This window comes from Aythya ferina (genome assembly GCF_964211825.1).
Source record: "Aythya ferina genome assembly, chromosome: 11".
In the NCBI taxonomy this organism is placed as follows: Eukaryota; Metazoa; Chordata; class Aves; order Anseriformes; family Anatidae; genus Aythya; species Aythya ferina.
Genome location: NC_140307.1, coordinates 1755377 through 1781003, shown reverse-complemented (window position 1 = coordinate 1781003; position 25627 = coordinate 1755377). Strand labels below are relative to the sequence as shown.

At 40.5% G+C, this 25627-nt stretch overlaps 3 protein-coding genes across 11 annotated transcripts in view; all 3 read left to right on the top strand.

Moving 5' to 3' along the window:
* IQCH (IQ motif containing H) overlaps positions 1-9190 on the top strand; it is a 65013-nt gene extending 55823 nt beyond the window's left edge. For 4 of the 5 annotated variants that reach the window (XM_084532821.1, XM_084532820.1, XM_084532822.1 and 1 more), the window contains 5 exons: positions 426-593; positions 3563-3688; positions 4946-5007; positions 7393-7501; positions 8851-9190. In XM_084532821.1, the coding sequence (XP_084388947.1) occupies positions 426-593; positions 3563-3688; positions 4946-5007; positions 7393-7501; positions 8851-8952 (567 nt within the window). In that variant the 3' untranslated portion in view covers positions 8953-9190. Of the gene's footprint in view, positions 1-425; positions 594-3562; positions 3689-4945; positions 5008-7392; positions 7502-8850 lie in introns of those variants that run through there. The other variant, XM_084532823.1, reaches the window with a different exon arrangement.
* A 3069-nt stretch (positions 9191-12259) lies between these two features.
* On the top strand, positions 12260-14770 carry LOC311442612 (uncharacterized protein C15orf61). Its single transcript, XM_084532011.1, has 2 exons — positions 12260-12595; positions 14026-14770. The coding sequence occupies exons 1-2, from the start codon at positions 12265-12267 to the stop codon at positions 14151-14153; spliced, it is 459 nt and encodes a 152-aa protein (XP_084388137.1). The 5' UTR covers positions 12260-12264; the 3' UTR covers positions 14154-14770.
* Positions 14771-24128: 9358 nt separating this feature from the next.
* MAP2K5 (mitogen-activated protein kinase kinase 5) overlaps positions 24129-25627 on the top strand; it is a 127195-nt gene continuing 125696 nt past the window's right edge. For 4 of the 5 annotated variants that reach the window (XM_084532596.1, XM_084532594.1, XM_084532595.1 and 1 more), the window contains exon 1: positions 24129-24380. In XM_084532596.1, coding sequence (XP_084388722.1) covers positions 24246-24380 — 135 coding nt within the window. In that variant the 5' untranslated portion in view covers positions 24129-24245. The remainder of the gene's footprint in view (positions 24381-25627) is intronic. The other variant, XM_084532597.1, reaches the window with a different exon arrangement.

Genomic DNA, 25627 nt, shown 5'->3' with positions numbered 1-25627 from the left:
AATGCCAAGCGTGCCCAGAAGCCCAAGAGGCTGAGGAATTCAGCTGCTCATACACTGCAGACTGGCCATGATTTTAGCTGCAAGGCCAGCCTCCTGCACCTTGAAGTAGACCAGTCACCCACGGCTGGGTTCCCTGGCTGGAGAATCACAAAATCACAGAATTATCCATTTACTTTTTCTAATTCTTGCTAAAATCTTGGCAGTACAGGTAGCTGTTTTCTCCTTAGCCTTTCAGTTTTCACTGAGAATTTATTTTTTGAAGCCACTTAGGAATTCTGATCGTTCCAGTTTGGAAGGGATGCCCCAGCACAAGGAAACCATAAGTACGCATTATCAGCATGCACAAAAATAAAGGCATAGATGACAATTGCTGGGTTTCACCTTTCTTGTTCTGTTTCTTAATGCACCTGTTTGTGTTTCATTAGGTATGGGCAACAGACCTTGACCTTTGCTATAGTGACCAGCTGGCCTTGACTCAGCTCATGTTGTATGTGACAGATGGAAACCTGGATTGTCGCTCTAGCCTCTTTGAAGTACCTCTTGGATCGAAGAAAATGAAAAGCCAATGTACTCAGCATAAGGAGACAAAAACTGTAAGCAGTGATTTGTTTACAAATCAAATTATTGATATAAATTACTGCACAGTCAAAATCCGTCCTAGATCACTCCTCTGAAGGAACTCAATAGCAAAATTGCTACTTTTAGATTTTAGAAGGTTAATAAAGTAAACAGGATACTATCACATTAGAAATTAAAAAAAAAAAAAAAAAAAGGGTTCTGGATGCCTATGGGTACCTGATTATTTATCTCTTTTTTATCAGACACGGAATTGTGGTAGCAACTAACTTCTAAATATTTTACATAGCTTTCAAGTTATAAAAAATTCTCTGTTGGTTAAGCATTGCAAGAAACAGAAAGAGGTGAAAGCACTGCTCTGACTATGGGAGTTACTTAAAAGCAGTCAAGCAGAAATATGAGCCTTCAGCTCATGAGCTCTGATTGGGAATTAGAAGTGAGAGCACTGAAGTTCTGTCCCAGCTTTGTGCCTTCGTGCACACAGCTGAAGGTGAAACAATCAGGGCTATAACCACAGAAGGATCTGAACACACAAATCCCTCCCAGCTCTCACTTAAGTTAAACCCAAATGTTGGTTCTCAGTTCACTCAGTTCTGCATAGCACCGGAGCCATCTAACTCTTCGGTGTTAATAATCAGAATTAATATTCAGAATTAATTATGGACACAGCCGTTTGAACAGGGAGGAAAAACTCATAGTGCCCTAACTGATGTGAGTTCCCTAAGCAGGAGTATGCAGCTGTACTCCCTCTTGCTTGCTCTCTCTGGACCCGAGTTATGAAGCCCAAGGGGAATAAGCCGTGAAGTCTCCCCTGCTTGATCTTACTGCCCTCTGTTGAGAGCTGAGATTCACCTGCACTCAGTGCCATGCGTTGTGCATGGAGAGGCACTTGGGGCTCTCTCTGGGTACTGCACACATGAATTTAAATAAAATGATATTTGCGTATTGCTTTGAAACCCATGTAAACACACTGTCACAGAAGCATGGCTAACATATGACTCTTGCTTGGTGATCTATTTATTAATTTCATTATTGGTGCAGGACTTAACATGGCTTCTCAACCTAGACTGTCCCTCTTTAAAGGGAAAAAAGGCTTTAGAAAAGTCAGAGCATAAGAAACATATGTATATGTACATAGAGATACAGATGTAAGACAGATGCTGGTTTCACACATCCTGACTGAAGAGTCCCAACTCCCTTTTTTCGTACAAAGAGCAGGAATGTAGCACCATTCCAAAAATGTCTGGAGCTGTAATTCAGAGGTTAATGAGCTCTTGATCTATTGTTCTTGTCAAGCAACCACTTTTAGTTGGAGAGAAGTAAATTAGATATGATTAGTCCCAGTAGTACAAGTTTTAGAAATGAAAAGTAATCAAGTAGCAACTTTTTTAATTAAAATTCTGTCAGAATTAACATAAATTGTCACTGTATCCTTTATTTTTCTTCTTTCTTTAATTCTGAGGTTTTTATCTCCTTAAGAGTTAACTACAAAGATACTGTTCTGTCTGGAAAGTATCTTTAGGGAAAAAAACAAACGAAGAGACAAATGCTTTTACAGCACATGATCTGTAATGAATGATTAAGTAAAACACTTTGTGTAAAATTATGATGTTAATAATGATTCTGTCCCTTTTAATTTATTATATATTCTCAGTCCTAGTAGGTTTGATTTTGATAAAACGGAGCAGCAACTCAGTTTGTGTGATGATTTTATTTTTAGAAATCCTTCTTTGAAAGAACAAATTTCCTAGATACTGCTGCTACTGTAATTATGTACAAAACCAATCACTCATTATAGTTAGGATACATTATCTTCTAGACAGATGAGGCTAAATAAGCAACACATTAATAATTCATACTGCAGTTCATTATGCATGTGTATGCATGCTTTGTAGCTGAAATAAGCACCTCATCAACCTGATGCCAACCCTTAAACAATAGTTCTGTGTTATTGCAGCCACATTCAAGTTTACGCTTGTTAAACTGCTACTTGGATTATTTTATCAAGCATTCATTTATTTGTGGTCCCCTACTGCAGAGAACAGATTTTGGAAGCTCCTTTTTTAAGTTAATGACTTGAGCAATGGGTGTTATTAATTCTCAGAATATTATAAACATGATTAATTTTCAGGCAGAGATGTATTATATAAGGATTTCAACTATGTCAACTTAAATGAGTCAATGTCAAAACAAATATCATTTTAGAAAAAATACTGTAAATTACACGCTTCAATGTGCAGTATCCCCACTCTGAACAAACAGTCCGGTATTAAAAAGATCACAGGAAAGGCTCATTTTAGGAGAACAGCTCTATTCAGTTCTGTGCAATGCAACATCTCTATTCTTTTGAGCATTGATAGAGTTTAAACTCAAATGTTGCACTGAATTTTATCCGTAGCATGCACTCTGCTGGTATCAGCTGAATAGCTCCTTGGAGGCACCGGGCAGGGTCTACTCAAAGACTTGCTGGAAAAATGATACTCAAAGGAATTGCATCCTCCGTCTTGGAGAAACCCACTTGAAATTTGGCTTTAGAGAAACTGTTGAAAACCTTTTATCCTTTGGCAGAAACTTTGTATTGTTCACCTTAGAATTTCTGCTACCAAGAAGAGCTGGCTCTAGAACAACACAGCGTTCTGCAGGGCAGGATGGATTCAGAAGGTCCTGACAACAGACACTTAGAATGATTTCACAGGGCTTAGCTGCTAGTGAATTTGTGAAAATGGCAAAATGTGGCTCATAAAAAGTAATTCTGTAGACTTCATCTATGATAAACAGTTTTATGCACAGTGTCAGGTGAGGATTTACTTTTGCTGCATAGAAATGCCTATGTTCAATGCACGTTGCTATGAACAGGGATTCCTCCAAAAGGAGTCAATGGTCTTACTCCATGCTACTTAGAAAAAAATGTTTATTTAGATAGCAAATTGTTAGTTTCTGATATAAAATGTCATGAAAACAGAGAATCTTGTATTGTTTTCTTCAGCCTTCTCCAGGAAGCAACCGCTGTGCAGTAGCGAGCAGTCAACTGAGGCACTCCAGTCTTTCCGTAATCTACTATAATGTTCTCCTCCAGATGTGTAAAGCTCACGGTGTGGGATTTGACCTCCAGGTATAAGCAGGAAAGATTAGAAAACATGATGTTCACTCTGCATAATTTTTGTATGTAAATTCTAATATGCTGAAACCACTTAGCACAATGTAAAGTTCAAGTGTACTGTTTAGCATAATATAACGTTTAAGTGTTCTATTAGACTAAAAACAGAGCAAGGTGTTTGCTCAAGAGTTATACTCAAGAGGACTTGTAAGAGTAAATCAGAATTGATTTGATTTTAAATTGTTTTCATGATGCTAATTAATGAACTCTAAATTGCATAAAAGTCTTCAGCAGTTCCTGTAAAAATTAGGCTAACATTATAACACTTAGCCTACTTTAGCTGGGATTTGAGTCTTGAAGAGCTGCAGTACTGAGATACATCACCTGCTTTTTGGCTTCTGACTGGAATCAGCCAAGGATGAAGAGCATTACCATTTTTATGTTACACCACAGGGAGTGAGGCTGTGTCTCTCTTGGAGACTACAGAGAGAACGCTGTCCTGGCTGGTTTGTTTGGGTCGCTCTGTGGGTAAAAAGGATAAAGGCTGTCAGCCACGAGCTGTGCTTGGACTTAGGACAATGCTAGCACAGAATTTTCATGAGAGCACTTGGCTATAATATGGCTATATATCACACATTTCTGTACCCATAATAATATAAAATGATAATATAAAATGCTTAAGGCTTGTGAACAGAATTATACAAAGAAAAGAATTGAATGTAAGAAAGTTCAGAAGATGTTATGCAAGACAGAACAGCAGATAGAGATTTCAGATCCTAAGGCAGAGGGTTTCATTGGGAAATGCACATTATCACCAGTATCAGGCCCATGATGAACTAGAGCAGAGGTTAATGAAAGTTCATGTCCAGTTTGTATTTAAGGAAAAGCACAAACTTTAAGAACAGGAAAATTTTCAATGTCTTAATATAAGTTAGTGTAATGCTTTTAGAGGGTAACTTGTCTCTTGATAAAATAAATGTAAAGGGGTAGTTTTTCAGGTACTTATGACCACCTGCTATTGCACTGAATCAAAAATATTTGCCATCAAATAGACTCTGATGAATGTAATCTGTTTACATAAAGTTAATGTATTGTATTCTCTACAATATTTAGAGTAACAATCTACTTTACTGAGTAGTAATCCATCACAAACAATTCCAAACTAGTCTTTCTTAGATATGACTATGAATCTACTGTCCCTGTACAATCTATTTATTATAATTATCACTATTTTAGGAATAATTAACACGGGTTTGTCTTTCTACTTAACAGGAAAAACAGGGAACAATTTTTATATTGTATGACGATCAGAAGCGATACAGATTGGGAATGATGTAAGTACACACTGTCAGTTACATAGGCTGATAAAGAGTTGGGAACACAGTTGATCTGCAGAGAGTGGCACCACGGTGTATGCTGCCTTGGGCTCCAACAAAAGTGCAGAAAATGAACAATCTGAACAGCACACACTCAACAAACAAGTTCAGTGACTGTCACCTACTGTTCAAACAAGTACAGTGACTTTGCATAGGGTTGTCCTTTTGAAAAGTTTTTGGGAGGCTTTAAGCATTTTGGTAATCAAAAAAAACGTACAGGAATCTGCTCAGATTAAAGTCTGACTGCACTGCAGACTGAAGGCATAGAGCAATTCACTGTCAGTAGCAATCTAAATGTGAGAGCACACACATTAGCACAGGCATACTTTACAGGCAACGTTTTGAAAAACCTTACTGTACACGCTGCAAAGGTCAGAATTTAATGCCTTTTATATTGCTCTTTACAAAGTGATCAACAGCAGTCGGAGAGACTACGGCAGGTCTGATAGTTCAATAATGCTTCAGACATATGAACCTCTCCTAAGAAGTCCAAGAAAGCATAATCTGCAAAAACTTCATATGCAATGACTGAAAACCTCTCCTCAGAGGAAATTTATGTGAAGTTTACTGCCAAAATAGGACATAATGTCTGACAGGCAGAAATGGTCTGTTCTCAGTCTGCTCTCTATTTCTTTGATGCTGGTGTTATTTCATTAAAGACCTGGATAAGAAAAACAGCTGCCTTGAGTATTGGATGTGACTGCAAGTAATTTATAGGGCAGGAAAAGAATTCAAAATTATTTTGACAAAATGAAGAAACAAACTGTAAAATAGAATTACGTCCAAGTGGAGCCAGGTAAAAGAAATTGCACTTGGCAGTAGTGAAGATGAGGAACACCAGTTTTGCAGAAAAGGATCTGTGAGTTATAGAGGTTTACAAACAGTATCATAATCTTATGGAAAAAAGGTAAGAAATGTACTTCTAATGTCTTCCAGGTAAACAACTCCTTTCATTTGGAGGGAGGCAATGAAAATGTTATAGAGGTCTAGAAAATATGACTTACAACAAAAGACTAACTGGAGAGAAAGGGAGGAGGCAGAAACGATATCTGCTAAAAATATAAAAATTGAAACCTCTGCAGGAAGGAAAAATCTGTTTTCTATGTCTTTGCTAGTAAGACAAAGGAAATGGACTTACCTTCCAGCAAGAAAGGTTCAGTTTTAGCATAAGGAAAAATGTTGATAGTAACGAAAATGAAGCACTAATTAGATTTTTCAGTGAGGTCATCATTGACGGTGTTTAGTAATAGATGAGACAAACCTCTGTCAGAATGAAATAAGTAGCATTGATCCTGCCTTAGCACAGAGCATGGACTAAATGAATCCTAAAGATTGTTTCTAGGGCTATGGTTCTTCCACTTGTTCTGAGCTTCTTGTGGATGAGGCTGTGGGCAGTAAACAAGCCAGCCAGATCTATGTAAAGCTTTCCAATGCAATTTAGCCTGGAAATATTTTCAAAGATAGAACAGTTTGAGGTTATAAAGTCACTGAAATACCTAAAATATCTATATCATCTGTTTTAAAACGTTGGAGATACACTGTCACTTCTAGTCAGTAAATGAGGGACGTTGTCAGGGAGTGTAGTGATAGGACAAGGGGTAATGGCTTTAAACTAAAAGAGGGTAGGCTTAGATTAGATATAGGATGAAATTGAGGGTGGTGAGGAACTGGAACAGGTTGCCCAGAGGAGCTGTGGATGCCGCCTCCTTGGAAGCGTTCAAGGCCAGGTTGGATGGGGCTTTTTAATCTGGTATAGTGGGTGGTGTTCATGGGAAGGGGTTGGAATTAGGTGATCTTTAAGGTCCCTTCCAACCCAAATCATTCTGATTCTATAACATTCTTCCTCAGCACAACGTCCTATTCTGTAAGACAGCATGTATTGAGAGTCTGTATGTAGCAGTGAGAAACCAAAGCCCCAAAAGATAAAATTTGTACTTCTAAGTAAGCTACAACAACCTAAGAACCACTGATGCTGCTGAAATTCCTATCCGATGTCTTTCACAAATCATAGGCAGAAGTAACAGTTCTTCCAAAGTAATCCAGAGATTTAATGTGCTCTGGTGTCTCAGTCCTAACTCACTGGTAGTCTCTTACTTGGAACAGCTGAAACCTTACTGCTTACTTCTGCTGTTGATTAATAAAAATTATTTATTACACAAATCCTTTCTGTTGACAAGTTAAAATGGAGCCTCATCTTTCATATCTCCCTGAAGATTGCCACCTTGTGAGATTGAAAATACTCATTAAATTCCATCACCAGACAGACACAAATGAGAGGGCGATTGTTTTTAAGCATGTGAAGGGAATCATTGGTAAACTCATTTGTTTGGATATCATTAACAGAACAATCGGAGAGGATCTCCAGGGGGTCCTCATGACCTTTGCTCGCAATCTCTTCATCATCCATCAAGAAATATCAGCACCTAATATGCAAGGCGAGACCAATTTTAAGGTGAAGTGTTAATTAACTAACGATCCTGGTTAATTTCTGTACAAGGGCTGAAAATACCTCATGCTGTATCATAAACAAGTGCTAAACCATTCCTTTTTTATTGTTAGCAGTATGTATTTTACAGTGTCTAGGTCAATATAGTAAGTCTCCCAATGAACCTGTTAGTTAAATTTAAGTTTGAAACTTTTTATTTGAAAAGAGACATACTTTAGCTTGAAATTATTTGTTATACAATGCTCCTGATTTTCCTCTGTAAGAAGCAAAGGAGCCACTGGCGCTGCTTCAGACTGTTCTATCACAACGGTCTATTTTACTTCAAAGGCACACCGTCAAGGTAAGAACCTTAAATTAGAAACAAACTTCTAATTCTCGAATAGTTCCTTAGATTATTAACACTGATTTCTTGTAAGCAGGCAGACACTGAGTGCTTAGTCCATTAGTTCACATCTTGCAACGTGCCAGCAATTTCACAAGTTAATTTTGTTCCCAATTTTTCTCTGCTCTTTCAATCTGCCCACAGTGCCCATCCCTGTGTGCTAGAGGATGCTCTAGGGAGGTGCCTGTGGAGGCAGGACAAAGCGCTGGGGCTTTTTGCACTGGGAACGTTCCCCCAGGAATGCCTACATTTGCTCTGAAACTCCTTTGTGACAACCTTGCTGGCAAAAGGAGACAGTAAAGCAATCACGAATCCAACTCCATGCCCTGAAACAAGCACTCATTACAATGCTGCTTTTTGATTCCAGAGAATAGCTAAATTTTCCAGAGGGAATTCTTTTGCTAAACTCTATGACCTTTTTATAAAAAAAAAAAAGTTTCTGAGATCTTGTCTGTAAGCGTTTTGTAGATAGGTGAAGGGGAGCAATGTGTTATAGATTCCTACCTTAAGTCACATAACATAATTTATATTGGATTCTTTCCAGTGTTAACTCTCTCTGTGTTTTCCTCTAATAAGCAGACTGTGAAATGACAGCTTTAGAGAACATACAATTAAATTTCATCATGTTACAGAAAAACAAACATTTTTTTCAATCTGAGGGAGTGAAAAGCAACCAGAAGAAAATTACAAAAGGGAAATCTTCATAGTGAGTTAACAGTGATTTACATTTGTGAAATAAAGCACCTGTTAGCTGGTTAGAATTACAGATTGTAAGGAATTATATTTTTATTTATCCAAGATTTGTGCATATTTACTATTAGTTCTAACCGTTCAAAGTAAATTCACTTGCTGCATCCTGTCCTGTGTAACACCGGTTACCTTTTCAAGGCAAGTAGTACCAGCTGTGCATCTTGGCTGCTGGATTTCATTATAATACCCATTAAATAACTTGTATTCCTTGAATCCGTTACAGATGGCAATTCAAGATATTGAAGCAATTCTAGGAGTTACAGGAGAAAACAAACTAAAATTGGAAAAAGAGCAACCTTCTGAAGCAGATGCTCTGAAAAAATAGTTAACTGAAGATGTTTAAGTGCCTTACTCTTTATGCTTCTGGAAATGCTTTCTCATCTGTAAGAACAGATTTGGTTTTCCTTTCCTTTCACAAGCATTGTCTTGTGACTATTAACTGAGATCATACATATCCATGATTTTTGAATGTGTTTAGAAGAATATTCCTTATTTCATAAAAATGAACTTCAAAAGCAGAGGATCATAATAAATATCCCTGATATTCATATGGTGGATCCTGAGGTACAGTATTTGTTTTTAAAACCTTATTAATAGAATCAGAGCCTCTCAGGGAGAGGAGACAATGTATCTTGACCTGCAGAACGCAGACCTTTTAATTTTACCAAGTGATTCCTCCATCAGGCCTGCAACTTATAACTGACCTTATTGTATCTTCATAAAGATGGGTTAATGAATATAAACAGTCCAGAAGATCCCTAGCTAATTCTCCCATTGGTTAGTTATCCTGACTGTTAACACCAGTGCCTTATACATCGTCTGAACTTCCAGGAATTGGATCTTGTTGTGCTTCTGTCTGCAAAACTGAAGAACTGTTTAGTACAAAATGATACCTCTCTGTGGAAGGAATCTTTCTGAGTCAAATTCTGTCACTGGTTTTACAAAATGAAAATGACACTTTCTTCTTTTATATGCCCCTGCACGCACCTAGAGGTATCATGCTGTCTTTATCGCTATATCAAATCAGCAGATCATACCAGATTGAAAGGAGTCGTCCTATGATCCTGAACTCCTTCGCAAACCTATTGTCTTCTAAAATACAGGCTTCATGTTTTCAAATAAAAATCTAAGTATTTTTGTTTAATTTTTATATATTTGTTCTTGTTCCTTTCTGACATGTCATCTCAATATTGTTTGTTTTTACAGAAATTTTACACAGGTTTTTCTAATGTGAAATTTAGCCAATGAACAAACTTCATAGAACTCTTTATGGTTAGAAATGGAAGTCTTTTTGGCTGTGGTAGGTACAACAATGATCTCTCACTTGCCGAGAAAATAATATGCCAAAAAGCATAGTGTAATTGTTCATTAGTTCTTCCACTAAGACAAGATATATTTGTCCTCTGTTTTTCTTTGAAGGGCTACACACAAGTATGTTGTTCTGACCTTTTCCTCTCTGCATTGATAATATACTCTCTCCTATTTTAGTGCCAAGAAACTATTTCAGGAATTCTCACCTAGCTTCAAATCCAAGCTCTATTAATGTCCTAGTTTCTTCAATAAAAAAAACATATCCTGGGGGAAGATGAGGCATACGAGAAGATGGCAGTATCAGCCAAGGAGTCAGTTAGTTTCTTAAGGGTTAAGGAAAATTATGCCTTGATCCAAGCCAGAACAACATAAGGTCTGAGAGGCTCATTAGTTCACTGGCACTTAATAGACTGCAGTGTCCTAGGAGTAAATGAAACCTGCACTTCCTTATGTCTTTGTTCTGTTCTGACAAAAGAAAACTGTACCTGTTTTTGCAGAGAACAAGTGATCTGAAAGTTCCCATGGTGAGAGAGATTTCTCAGTATGTGCAAAGTGTGAAATGTATTTCGAGGAAAAAAGTTTTTAATTACTATTAACACTTCTGAGCGTTGAGCTGATGGAAGGATTGAAACTGCTTTACAGTCTCTCACATTCAACTCCCATGCTGCTGGTGCCAAAAATGTATTTATTATTTTTTTTTAGCAATACAGCAGCTATAAACTGAAGTTAAAATCTTCCCCAAAAAAGTCAGAAATATCGTTATGATTCTCCTGCTCAGATTAGTGGATTCTTTATTCCCACTCATTGACAGAGTAACAGAGTTCTTGAACTGTAGCTGGAATTTTAGCACTATTCAGAATGTGATCTAGACTGGGAAGAAACAAAGCAAATGGGAAATGTGGGAATCAAAAGAAAAAGGTGGCCCAGGTGTGTCTGCTTACCAGAAATTCCCAGAGAATTCTGCAGCTAATGACAGCAACGACCCAGGCTGATTCCCCAGCTGCTAGGGGTGGAGGAATGCTTGTGGAATTACAAGAGGGGAAGTGGGGATTGGCATCAACTGCAGGAGACAGACAATTAAAATAAAGGTTTTGTGCTTTTGATGGGCCAGGGCTGCAAATGAAGACGTGCATTCAGCTGATAGCATTTCACGGATCACAAAGGATATTTTAAACATATGCATTAAACATGTTTTTGCAATAATTGACAGAGTCTGTAGCTTATGAATTAGCCATTTGAGGTTGTTCTCCCTGTTTTGTTGCCATCTGATACTGCAAGTGCTTAGAAGCCTGTAGGTGCCTAGATGTTTACCCACACAGCTTCTCAGGCACATAAGCTTGTTCAAGACTAGAAAAGGCCTCCAGGCAAAACACACCAAGGGCCAACCTACCCATTTCAGTGTCCTTAGCTACATCAAGTCATATTACCTCAGTGTACAGGGCTATGAGCTGTTTAGGGTCATAGGAGGCTGGAGGCTGAAGAAATTTTCCCTTCTTCATTCACGTTTAACAGGAGCAACGCAAAGCTAACTGCAAGGTATTGTGAAATAAATACTTCTTTAAACCAAAGTATTTGTAAAACGTTCACTTTATAGGCAGTATATGCTTACTGAATGTAATTTTGACCATGCAATATAATAGCAGAATATCACTGTCAGGATGCAATGCGTTAGTTCTGCCCTTCACCTCAGTGAACCAGTATCAGACTGCACCTTCTCTTCTCAGTCACTGTTGCTACTAATAAAGGAAGATATTAAAGCTAACTATATGCTCTATTAATTATAAGAAGGTGAACTTGAGTCAAATTTGTTACTGACGACGATTAATAATTACTGGTTCTACACACATGTAGTACACTACAGTAAATAAACCGGGTACATCGTTGGGTAGTAATTGATTAATTAGCACATTCATACTACATAGCTCAATGGCTTACAATCGCTGAGTTTGAGATATTACTTGCAATTATTAAAAGGAAAAATCTGCCCCTACCTCCCAGCTTATTCTGTATAATTTTTTTCCCTCAAACAGAACACACAGCGCTTCAACCCCGTGGCTTTTATTCCGATAAACCACACAACGGGACACGGGCTGCGGATTTTAAACACTTTAAAGGGGTTTGGGGCAGCTCAAGCCCCCGTCAGCCCGCTAAGAGGGACTGCTGCGGGCCGGGAAGGCAGCGCCGGGCGCCTTACTCCTTCCTCCTCCTCAGCCCCCTCAGCCGCCACCGCCTCCTCCCGCCCAGCGGCAGCGCGCAGGCGCGGCAGGGAAGGGAAGGGAGAAGGAGAAGGGGAAGGGGAAAAGGGAAGGGGAAGAGGGGAAGGGGGATGCGGGCGCTGAGGCGGCTGCATGAGGCGGCCGTGGGGGCGCTGCTGTGGCGGGGGGCGGCCCCTCCGCGCCCGCCCGCTTCGGAGGTGCTGAGCCAGCACCTGCGGCAGCGCGGCCTGCCCCACTGGACCTCGTTCTGCGTCAAGTACAGCGCGGTGCGCAACGACCAGTTCGGCCTCTCGCACTTCAACTGGCGTGTGGACGGCGCCAACTACCTGGTGCTGCGCACCGGCTGCTTCCCCTTCGTCAAGTACCACTGCTCCCGGGCAGCCCCGCAGGACTTGGCGCTGCAGAACGCCGCCTTCACCGCCCTCAAGGTCCTCAACGCCGGTGAGTCGCCACAAGGGGCTGGCGGTTTCCCCTCGGCTCCCCCCTGAGGGGCTGAGGCAGGGAGCGGGGTCTGGGCGCCCCCCGTGGGGGTGAGGGGAAGGGGACGGGACGGGGCCCGGTGGTGGAGCCGCTCCGCGCCTCAGGGGACCGGGGGGAGCCGGCCCGGGGAGAAGGGGAACGGAGCCGCCTTCAGCCCGGCTGGAAGGGACCGGGTCAGTTGCTGCCGGTCGCTTTGGCTCCGAAAAGCCGAGGTGTGGGACCGAGCTCGGCTGAGAAGCCTCAGGGGCCTGAGGGGGTGCCCGGTGAGCCCCGGCGCTCCGACAGGGCAGGACGAGCCCTGGTAGGGACAGCTGCTGCTTCGATGGTAACATACAAACCGGTATAGGCATGCTTTGAAATGTTACTCTTCAAAACCTGCTCAGGAGATAGAGTTCTTCATGCCACTGGCACTGCCAGCGCTGAACTTTCCATCAGTTTCTTCATGTTCCACTTAAAAATACACTCTCCTTCACAAGTCTTCAGTGAACTTTTGCTCCTAAGGTCTGCCAGCCCTCATTCGCTGATCTTTCCAGTCATAGAGAGAAAATGCAACCACAGAAATTGATTTTATTCAGTAATAACTTTTAATCTGATTTTACCTTTCCTTCTCCGCTGTCGGACCATTTATCTGCTCTCTCTCTGCAGCTACTGTACATGTTTAAATGATCAGCAGGCGTGACTAAAAAGTCAACTCACCACCCTCTTTTGAGAATCTAGCTTTAGCATTTAGGTAACTAAGCACTTTAAATTGTTTCTGTCCCTTACTGAATTCAGGGCCTAAACCCATCGCCATTTTTCTTCCTGTGTCTGCTCTGTGGTAGGTGGATAATTCAGCGGTGCTAAAAATGATGGCACTTTCTGCGTATCCACCTTCCTGCTCGTTTTGGTTTTGCTGGAGCCGGTAGTCTTGACTACTGACCTCATTTTTCCCCAGAGCAGCTTCATGTTGATCTGTGAAGTCGCTGCCTGTTTTCCTTCCCACTTCTGCCCTGATCCACGGCAAAACTGGGAGCTGGCAACTAAGTGGATGTCAAGAGAGTTTATGCTTGAGTGTCTGTTTTTTTTGTGTTTTGTTCTGTTTTTAATTAGCAGGAATTACACTATATACATGATCATCTTTCACTTCTTTCATCCCATTTTCTTTTTGTTTTAATTCCTGTGCACTGCTGCTCTTCTTCAGCTGCTGATTCATGTGTGTTTGATAGGCAAGAAGCATAGCATGCGCTGATACCTACTTGTAAGCATTTCAGTAAAGGCAAAATCTTAAGACTCTAATAGGAATGTTTTTCCTCTATTTTCATTTCTGAAGCATTATTCCTTACTGTTAATCGGCAGGTTTAATTTTCCTGGCTTGTTATCTTTGTATGTAACGTGTTTTTGTCTTTTCTTAGGCATCCCAACTTTACTATATGGAATTGGCTCCTGGTTCTTTGCCAGTGTCACAGAGACTGTTCATACGAGTCATGGCCCAGTTACTATTTATTTTCTAAATAAAGAAGATGAAGGTGCAATGTACTGAAATCATGCCCTCAAGTACCTGTCATTTGGTGGGTTTTTGTGTTACTGCTGCTACAAATGTCTATTCCCTGTGACTAAAAGAGAACTGAAGGCAATTCTTTTTTTTTTTTCTTTTTTTTTTTTTTTTTGCTGTGTATTCTTTTATTTAACATGTCCTCAGGAAGCTTCACAGAATTTTTTGGTCATAAGAACAGGTTTATTTTTGCAGAGGTTAGTAAAGTTGAAAAAGTAGAAGCCTCAGGAAAAGAATTAGTATTTCTAAGGGTGTTACAATTTATATAAGTCGGTGACTAGAACTGTTGAACAAGATTCTGATGATTGAAAAAAGAGAAGTGTGCCAACTTATAGGACTGAACTGTAGCATGTGGGCAAGGGAACTGTGAATATATCAAACTTCTCAGAATGTCTCTGAAAACACTAAGCTGCTCAGATTTAGACTGACGACATGTTTTGTAATATATTAATTGTTGTATTTGCAAGAATGTTTGAATGAATCCACAGCAGCGACTCTTTGCAACTGCCCGGAAGGCTTTTTGGAAAAGTATGCACAATAAGTTAAAAATGACTATTTGTATCTCATTTCTTCAAATGATATTTAAATAAAATATCTAAAATACATTTTATGTTTGTTTTGTTTTGTTTTACATTGTATTTGAATTCCAAATACCTTCATTATGTTGTCTTTTGTTTGCTTTATAGGTAAGTAACAAAACCAAAATAATCTAAAGATTTAGTCCTCTACACTAACTGAAAAATTGCTGTTCTTTTTTTTTTTTTTTTTTTTTTTTTTTTTTTTTAATTAATATGAATGAAAAGGATTCTACCCTCATTACCATCCAAAGCAATTGATTTCTTTAGCTGTAGTTGAGAGCAGGCAAATACAATGATGGAAAGACAAACTCAGCTGGAAACCTAGGGAAAGAAAAAGCTTTAGGGAATTATTTGGATAGTGGAAAATAGGGAATTATTAGATAATAAGCTCAAACAACAAAAACACCTGTATGGGATGTGTTACTGTTGCTTAGTTTTAATGCCAGCAAATAATGCTGTCTATTCTAAACGCCAAGTCTGGTGATGGAAGTTGATTGTTCCAATTTTCATAAGTAGGAAGATAAATGTAAAATGAGTAGGTACTGTTTTTGGAGGGTAATCACTATTCCTAAATAAATTATTATCAAGCTATGGCTACAGTATAATGTAATTTAAATACTTTTTTTACTTAATTCCAGATAATGGAACTGTTTCCCACTTAATGAAGCAATACAGTTTTCTAAAAGCAACACTAAATAATGCTTTAATCAGAGAAACGCTTACGCTATTATATTTAATTTTGGCCAATACTCTTGATACAAGTTAAATGGGTCTCAGAGATGAAGATACAGTATTGTAAGAAGCCTCATTAATAATAAAAATGACTTAGTGTTGTTATTCTAAAACTGATTTTCACTGTATTGGATAAAGTTAAATAACTGCAGCTCATAAGTTTAAAGTCAAATACTGCTCATTCATTGCTGCGGATCTTGTCAATATCTTGCTGTAAAGGTTTAGTCTCAACGCGAGGTTGATAAAATGGTTTTTAATTACCAGACTATAAATACAGCTCTTCATTGGAGTTGCACCTCCACTCACTGCAGCTTGTTTGATTTCTGATAATGTGTACTGCTGACTTTGCTTACCTGTTTTTCAATAAATGCAGGCAACGTGACTCCTTGTCCATACGGTGATGGGCAAGTCTCCTTAGAGAACATCTTTGACAAACTACCCTATTGATTACTGCAATTCTGTGCTGCTTGCAGCATTAAATAGAGACTTGATTTCTTGTTCAATGATCTCACTGTGTAACAATTAAGCAAATGTAATATTTTCTTGTATTACATGAAAATCAATAGACCTCTTGCTCTTATGAAGCTGATCATGCTAAAGGATGAACTGGAAGATGTCTGAGGGCAGAGTGCAAATATAGTCGTTCATTTGTTTTGTTAAGGCCTGCATGCGACCTGCTACAGTACATAAAATGGAGAATAGGCCATTTTTAAGGGGTAACACAAGTTATTAAATGATAATGAAATCACTCAAATATGAATATCAACGTCCTTCATTGCCTTCAAACAAAGGTGAAATACTTTGTCTCATTCTCCTAGCTATAAATGGGGGCTACTTAGCTTTGGCCTGAATGCAAGGTGGTGATGTTGATGGCCAAACAGGCTCATAACATCTTGTCTGAAACATCTCTGTAAGGCTCTGGGGGATGTGGGAATGGCAAGGATGGGCATGCACTAGTCCTGTGATGGCTCAATGCTCAGCTGAACCCTTGCTCTTTTGGCTTTCAAATCCTCATCGCTGTAAGCTCTTGCCTTGGAGCTGTCAAGATGGTGCAGTTTCAGGAGAAGAGGCTCTTCTGTTGCAGGTTAGTCCAAATGTTTGACCTAAAGGGTGTCTCTAAAGTACACTCTAAGGATGAGCTTCTAGCAGTTTAATTGTTCAGAGATGGATTTGTGTGGGTAGCACCTACCTGCGTTCTCTTGCTTGTGAGGCCCTTCGGGGTTGTCCTGTAAACCCATGGCTTCAAGAGGCAAACTTGTAGGGAACCAGTCTTTAATTCCTCTGGTCCAGAATAGTTCACTCGTAGTTGTTTTACTTAGCAAGTTCCTTTTGCAGTGTATTATGCTATGCATACGTTGTGTACGCAGCATACGCTTCTGTTGACAAATTTTTGTATAGATGATTGAGTTACCAAGTGACCCTTCTCACTTTTTGTGGATTTCATCTGCTCCGCTTCCTTTGAAACAAAATGCAGTTTATCTTGTAACTCGTGCCTTAATTATCTCTCTACACTGTGTTCAAGGATGATGTTTAAATGAGCGAGAGATGACATAAAAAGGCAGGGAGCTTTGTTTCACCTCCCTTAACAACTGCTTGGGATAAATGAAACCTTATTCTAAACCCAGAGGATCAGGTAGCTACTTCTTGTAGCAGACTTTTTAAACAGTAATGACTACTGGGGGCATCTTAGCCTAAACGGGTGCTTAGCATTACATCTTACCTAGGTCAATGGTCTCAGGTATCCAAGTTAAACTGTGTTACTGTAAATTAATGGAAAATGTAACTGCGCTTTGCTGAAAGATCAATGTCCAATAAAGGCTGCACAATCAAATCTTGTTGCAATGATTGAGGTCCTTAATTGCCTTTCAAAGATAAGGTGGTAATCAACATAGGTTTAACTGATCTTTTTTACCAGTTCAATTACATGCTAATGACTACAGCCAAGTCAGGATCTTTAACTACTTATACTTATTAAATCTTATGTTTGTAGTGAAAAATTACTTAAGCCACACAATCGATAAAGCCCAGGTCTTAATTACTATATTTCACTTTTATACCTTTTTGTATGTTTGACAAATGTTTCACTAGAGACTGTGTAGCGCTAATGATAGTACCCCAAGAAATACAGTTTTCTGTTATCGTCTGCTTCTCCAAACTGTGTCAAGATGTGGGTGTTTTCAGGGTGGTTTCAACAACATTTGTGACCACTAATGCAACTTACATTCTAGGCAGCTCATGGTACTTAAATATATTTATATTTTTATGGATAATAGCACTGCTTTTATTGCTAGAAGATGTACTACCTGAAAACCTTCCCAGCAGACACAATTTCAGCTTGAAGTTCTTAGCTTTTTTCCATTGTAAATGAACACTAGACTTAGGTACATCAAAGTACAGATGGCAGCGAAGTACAGATGGATGTTCCCAATTGTTTATGGTTGGTACTTCACATTGCCTCAAACATAAGTGTCTGTGTCCCTTCCGCTGCATCGCCCTCCTTTCCGTGGAGCACTTCACAGTGTTTTTTTCCAGGAACCTGCAGCCACCTCCTTTCTTTGAGTTATGCAGCAGTTGGATCCCTCCACAGCTTACTTTGTGCCTGAAATGCTGCAACTCTGAGTGCATAGAATCTTTTTTTCTTGATTTTTGGATATTTGTCCTTACTCTCCAATGTACACCGTGAATGCTGAAAATCCAGAAAACTGCAGCAACAAGCTTAGCCTGAATTTGAGTCAATGGTTTGAGAGAAACCGTCAGTCCTTTCTAAGCTCTTATGTGAAAGCCTTACTGAAAGCAGCTCTTGCTGCAGTAGGAAGGCAGGTGAATTACTCATTGACAGAGAGGAAGGCTTTTCCCCCCCATAACTTCTTGTTTAACTGCTGAGACTTGGGAGGCTGGAGAAGGGAAGGGGACCAGTGGTTTTACATGTAGTACTTCTGGAGCCTGCAGGAAAATTTGGTGGAGGAAATGTTTATTCTCTGACAAACAGACTGAACAAATGAGACTGAGCAAGAACTGCTTCGGTGGCATAAAAGGAGTGGGGTGGTGTTTGGATGGGAAAGGATGGATTTGGTAGGAAGGATGTCTAGAATGTAACTGAGAATAAGCAAAACATGTCTGGTTTTAAGTTGCTTGCCTCAGCCTAATCCTGTTGAGATTTAAGTATTCTCAAACCTGCTGACATTCCTCCTGCTACTAACACGTTCTGGAAAAGGAGAACAGGAATCTAGAGTTTGTTCTTCCTGCGCTCAAAAGAGAAGTGTTCCTGCATTTTGTCACAGGCCTTATTGTTTGTGACAACTTAAAATTGATGGAATAGGATTTATTGGAATCATTTTGTAAGCAAGAAAAATGAAGAAAAGTTTGAATTGACTAAATAGCCACCTTTGAAAAGCTAGCAGCACTATAAACACCCTGGTTGTCTAAATCTCTTTGCAAACCATAATTGTAGCTTTCCCTGATGTATGCTATTCTTGAAAGAAACGTAGGTATTTCTTAATAGTTGAGTGCCCTTAGGCTTCTGATTTACACCAACTTTGCCAGAAACAAAGGAGATTCTGCTTCATATATTATTTATTTCAGCCATTTAAATTAAATTGGCTTTGCTGTAACTCCTTAATCATGTTCACTACAGAAAAGGAAGTTGTCTTGGTATTATTCTGAAACACACAGTTACAGAAGTGGATGACGTGTCGCGTGTTCTTGGGCTACTTCATTCAGCTGAAACGTGCCAACAAAAAGTGGCAATTCAGGGGTTGCAGGAAGGGGAATGTAAAGTAGAAATCATCACTAATACGTTCCAAGTTTAGTTAAAGGTTTTTTGGTTTCTAGAAAAGAATAAGATGATATTACTGTGTTTGCAATGAAGTCTTTTAAATAAAGCATGTGTGCAGTGGAACACCAAAATTTGCATTAATGATTGGGAAACTCAGTGTAAATTATTGACCTTTGTGAATTAGAAAGTGAATAAACACAGCCGAAATAAAGAAGGCTCATGTATCACAAACTATTTATTACTCAGAGATGAGTGTAGTCTGACCTTAATTATTTATGCTAATACATCATAATGTTCTAGTAAATGCACTGCAATACATTCTTAGAAAGAAAAACGTATTTTTTATGTGCAGTCCACATAATGAGAGCTTTCTGCAGTGTTGCGAGAGGTCACGATTTTTGTCTGTGTTCAAGAACCCATCCAGATTATTAACATTTGCAATGAGGCGGTTGTCTTGCAGAAAAGCCAAATATATATTTATTCAGCATTTAGAAAATAGAGAGGAAGCCACTAGATTTGAGATGATGGAGTACTTTGTGTTAGACTGAAGACAGTTCGGATGCATTATGGTTGCTATTTGCTTGGTAAGGTAGAATATGTATGGCTTAGATTTTAATAGCAATTGCATCACTTTAAGCACAGTTTATGAGCCCTGTACTAGTTCATTATAAAACTAATTTATTACTTGCGATGATATTAATAACCCTAATAGAGTTAAAACTGTAAGACACAATTCAAAGCAGTCCTTTGGACAACAAGTGACTGAGGAAACTTTCAATTTTCAAATGCAAATCTCAAAATAGACTGCTTCTAAGGAACACCTGAAATTTTTGAATAAAATTATAACTATTGCAAAGTCAAATCTACTTCTCAGAAGAAGAAATGCCATTAGATACAGTTGTTACACGCTTAGTGATTCATGGGCCTGGTTATACACATGCTTTGTGATGTATGAATTATTTAGTAAGAAAAATCACAATAATTTTGTTGTTACTCAAGAATTTATAGGTTGACAGAAACAATTATACAGACCCTGAAGCTGGTCTGGTGCAGTACAGTAATATCATTAACTATACACAGCCATTTTTGCTCAATCCAACTGGTCGAGTTTGTGCTGCAGTTTTTCAGTAATTGTGCATCACATCTAGCGTTTAAACAATATTAATTTTATTATGCATGAAACGTGCCTGTATTCTTTAAGGTACGTTCATAATTTCAAGCAAGAGCTTTAAACATCAAATTTACGGCTTTGTTGTTTTTTTTTTTTAAACTCAAGATGAATTTATGATGATGAGGAGTTTTAATAGATCTGTTTAAGGCTGGATTCTGCTCCTACTGAATTGAAAATCAGATGAATTCATGTCCTGAGTTTTGGTTCGCAAACAGCCCTTTGCCTCTCAGTGGCATTGATTTGTGTCTGGAGGCTTTGAGCGCTGAGTTTCTGCCTGTTTAAACCCCTGCAAAATGACTGAGGAGCAGCGGGAAGGCCTGGAAGGAAGGCAGCTTGTTTTCTGCAAGTTTTCAGAGCAGGTTTTAAGGGATCTTGATCTATGCTTGTAGTTATCAAGGTGGTACACCTGGGTGATACTCTCCTGGGAGATGCATTTTGAGAGAAGAAAGGCCAGAGGTGATAAATTTGGTAAACCAAGGACTAGCATTTAGATTCTGCTTCCTGTGAGTCTGTTTTATATACTGTATATGAATTAGATGTAACATAGTACAGTATTGCAGTATACCAAAACATTTTTAATAGTTAAAATGTTGAATAACTTTTAGCATGTGTTGCTAACAAATGTCAACTATATAGTGTGTTACGTGGTAAATGCACATTGTTCCTGCATCATAAACTGGCAAATTCTGGTGGTACTGAGGTTAAAGTTTCCCAGAGATGCTCAGTAGGAGCCATAACGAAAATGTGGGACGTCCTGACTCTGCCTTATCCTCCGCTTCCTTCGTGTGCCTCATTTCCTTCTCCCCAGTGATCTGAGCATAGGATAGTGGAAATTATTTTGTGGTCCTAATACTGTTGTTCATGCACTTCAGCTCCTCATACAGCCAAGTGCAGCTGGCATAATTTACCTGCTTTGATTTCCACTGAAGATTACAGTGTGTGTACTGTAAGGGTTGGTGTAAAAATAGCATGTAGGTAAAGAAGTGCTGTGTAGAGAAGACTGTGTGAACTCTGAGCACTGCATTATTCATCTGCACTGGCCTGATTCGCTCTGAAGATTCAGCTCATGCATCCCTCCGCTGATGGCAAGGAAAATGGGGAGAGGAAACCTGCTAGACACAGGTCCTTGAACAGGAATATTCACGAACTGGGGCAGGAGCGTCAGCTCTGTCCTTCCTTCCCCTTCTTTCTACGGACTTTTGCTAGCAGGACTAGAAATTTCATCTGTGGTAGTGAAACTTTGCCTGTGGTAGTGAAAAGATGGAAAATGAGTGTGTTAGATAGCTTCCTTTGCAGTGGGAATTAGAGAGGGAAACAAGTAATAACTTATTTCCTTACTTTTTGAGGGCCTCGCGAATTGCCATGATAACCATGTTACAGGGAATCAGTGGGGTACAGCATTATTTCCATACCGCTTACTGATACTCCTCTGAGATCCTGCAGCACGGCAAAGATGGTAATTTTAGTATTTTTGTGTGTCAGCAGTTTGCTTTTCCTTGAAAACAAAAATTTATCTCCTTTACGTGGCCATCTCCAGATCTCCTCTATCCTTTCCAATGGCAATGGAAAGCAGCAGAGAGCAGCAGCAGACTGCTCTGAGACAATTGTTCCTGCACTTGTAGCACACAGCCAGCCTGGAAGTCTGTGGCACTGAAGAAGGATGTTTCCCCTGCACAAATAAAAATAGAATTTATAGAAGTCAAGGGCTTTGTGATCCTCCTGTAATTAAAGAACTGGTATATTGTTCCCTTGCAGAATTTGAATATTAAGTCACTGTAGATAGAAAATAATTTCCAATACATAATCATAAATAGGAAATTCATGTATATTTCTTGCTGGCAGCACGTCAGCTGGATTTAGTGGAGAAAACTGGACTGCTTCATAATTTTATTCCTTTGGAATTCTTGAACTTCTTCTGTCAGGAAGTTTTAAAGAGATTCTTTGGATGATTACTGAACTTTAAGAATATTTTATGAGATATTAAAAATACATTAAAAATACCTGTGTTTTGCTACCCATTTTCCCCCCAACATTGAGGGAAAATACAGATTTATTTAATTATACCAGAAATTGTGGAGGGTGATTAACTTAGTTACAAACAGTGCAGGTAGAATGGAAATCTCTTATGAAAGATGGGTTCTAAAGAAATATGTAGCAAAAACAAACCTGTATCTAGACACACATACTTTATGCACTTTACTTCTTAAGATATAAAAAACTTGAAGTTTGATTACATCTGCATCAACACAAACCAGAATGGGGGATTAAGGTTATTATTAGCCCTGGAAAAGCTACATAATATTTATGCAAATTTGGCAAATTGGGTTGGTTTTCCCCATAGTCTTGTAAATGAAAAAGACATTTTAGAAAAATTGCAGTTCCATAGAAATTCTATGATTTTGTATCCTATTCTTTAAAATGTAATAGAAAATGAATCTGATTGAAATGAACCTGATTGAAAGGTATACAGGGACCTCAGGTAAAAGGCTCATTTGAACAGAAGGAAGTCCATGTGGGAAGCAACAATTCCTTAGATATTTAGGAGCTGGGGCTCTATTAATTTATAGTGTAGGAACTAAATTATGAAGTTATTGAACAGAGATAAAATTTATCTCTGCTAATGGCCATTGAAAGATTGTGGTTTTTCTTTTTTCCCCCTCAAGCTCAAACAATGTCGAATTCTAATGTGAGGAAGCTTGAAGATGGTTCAGAATTAGATCAAATGCACATTCAATTTTTCCCCCTCAAAATTGATAATATAAGTCAAACAGTCCAGTTTGTCATATATGATAATGTGAGAGATTGTGATAAAATGCACAGATCCATAGCCTACAATTGAGATTAATGGTCTGAACTGAGCAGCGAAGTGTTGTGCTGCTGCACTGTGCCAAGCAGAGAGCCTTCTCACTAACTTCTGTCAAAAAATAAGCTATATTATATTATTTTTATACCCATTCTTGGTGCTGCTGAGGAAGCCGGGCTTAAGCATTTATCAAGGACTTGCTGCCCTGGGGCTATGGTTTGTAGCAGGCTGTTTTGAAATGGCTGGTCTTCTGAAGAGCCATGGAGAAAACCTTGGATGAATGCCTTTTACCTGGTATGAGGTATTTAGCAGAACTCTCATTCTGTAATTTAGAGCAAGAGCAATAGGAGCAATGAGCGCGGGCCTCTTTGCAGGGACCCATTTACTCTTTGGCCTTGGGGTCTGCTGCATTTTGGGGCAAGGATGTGGCCCCAAAGTGGAAACAGGGCTGCGAAGAATGGCTTGAGGAGCCCATGTTTGGATTTTTATGTACTGAGGGGAGGAATCTCGGTCTAAATAATCCAAAGGCAAAAGCCTCGTGAGTTCCTATGGAAGCTCTGCCGCTTTAGCAGCCCCCATTACTTTACATTCTGCAGGCCAGCAGCGCTGGACATTTCCCAAACTTCTTAATTAAGGCAGGAGCCCTGATATGTTTGCCGTGCTGCCTCAGGAAGAGTTTTCCCGTTGGAACCGAGGGCGAACACAGCCCCGCGCCTCCCTCAGCGGCATCGCCGCCACCACCACCCTCCTCCCGCAACATGGCGCCGCCTCCGCGCCCTCCTCCTCCCGCAACATGGCGCCGCCTCCGCTCCTTCCTCCTCCTCCTCCTCTTTATTTTTTATGATTATTCCGCCCCCCTTCTCTCCTCCCGGCGTCTCCGTTTTGGTTCCGGGGCAGCGGGGCGGCCCTGAGTCCTTCCTGCGGGCGGGGAGGGGCGGAGGCTGCCCGGCTCCGGCCCCGGCCCCGGCGGGCAGCCCCCCGCCGCCGGCCCGCCGCAGCATGTGAGCCCGGCGGGGCGGGGATGCTCTGGCTGCTCTGCGGCCCCTCCAGCGCCATGGAGAGCCAGGTGCTGGTCATCCGCATCAAGATCCCCGACGGCGGGGCCGTGGACTGGACCGTCCACTCGGCGCCTCAGCTGCTCTTCAGGGATGTGCTGGTGAGCGCCGCCAAAGGGGGGGGACGCGGCGGCTCTTGGGGGGGGTCCGTGCTGTGGGGCTCTAACGGGGAAATAACCCCCTGGGTGTTAGGAAGGGTCTCATGGCAGTGGGTTTTAGGGGAGGTGATGCTGCCCCGAAGAGGGGCTCGCAGCCAAAAGGCCGTGCCGCAGAGCAGTGCGTAGTTAAAGGCCCCAGTTGTGTCCCAAGGGAACCCTCCAAAGGTTTGGTCCTGCCCTACGCACAGCATCCCCCTGCTAGCACGACGTGAGGTGGTCATGAGGTGTTGCTTAGGATCGACTGGGAAAGTTGTCATGTGGAAATCAGCGTCAGCTCGGGTGTGGGAGATGTGTGCCCTGCACATGGTGCTGTGGATTTGTTGCATCTCTTGGCCCTGAGCTGCCCCACAGCCTCCCGAGGGCTCCCTTGTGCCCCGCAGAGTTGCAGAAGCTCCTCCATCCCCGCCCAGGTAATCCCTTTGCACCTGTTGCAGGTGTTGTGGGCATGGCTTTGGAAAAGCATTAAAAGTGTTTTTGCTTTTCAGTGCTCAGCCTTGTTGCTTCAGCACAAAAGCAGCTGGAGTTATGCACACCTTAAACGTGGGCTGTGCAGTCCGTTCAGCAAGTGGGGCTGAAAAGAGCTATTTAAGCTTGAACTGCCTTGCAGTAGGAATCAGCTTACAATTTGCTTGGTTTGGGGTAGCAGTGAGGTCTGGGGATCAGAGTCTGAAGCTGGAGGGGTGTTGAGGCAGCACAGCCGTAGCACGGTGGTCAGGTCCCATCGTACGTGTGAGGCTCTGCGGTGCTGTCGTGGTGCTTACGGCTGCTCCCTCAGGCAGCGGCTGTGGCCACTGTGTGACTTTGTGACCTGAAGTTAAAATGAAACTGTGCTCAGTTGTGACACGACACTACGAGTATATGTTTTGGAGCTGGATCTCAAGGAAGCAGAAGTACAATAGCACAGTTGCTGAAGGAGCTTCATCTCCCCTAATTTTTAAGTTGGATCGGGGTGAAGGACTGAACCTGGGTCTAGTGAGGTACCCACAACCTTGCCCTGCTGTGAGGAATTTGAGTACCTACCTCCAGCACACTCGAAGAGCCTGGCAGAGCCTTTAGCATCTGAAGTGCTTCTAAAAGTCATGATCGATGGACCACAAGGACTTCAAGGGGCACCTGAGGTCATCAGCACCTGCAGTAATCTGCAGTCACATGGAAGTGATGCTTCCTGAGAGTGTGGCCACGTTAAGTGT

Coding starts and splice junctions, on each gene's coding strand:
- LOC311442612 (XM_084532011.1), top strand. CDS start 12,265: ATGCGGGCGCTGAGGCGGCTGCATGAGGCGGCCGTGGGGGCGCTGCTG. Junction 12,596..14,025: donor CCTCAAGGTCCTCAACGCCG/GTGAGTCGCCAC, acceptor GTCTTTTCTTAG/GCATCCCAACTTTACTATAT.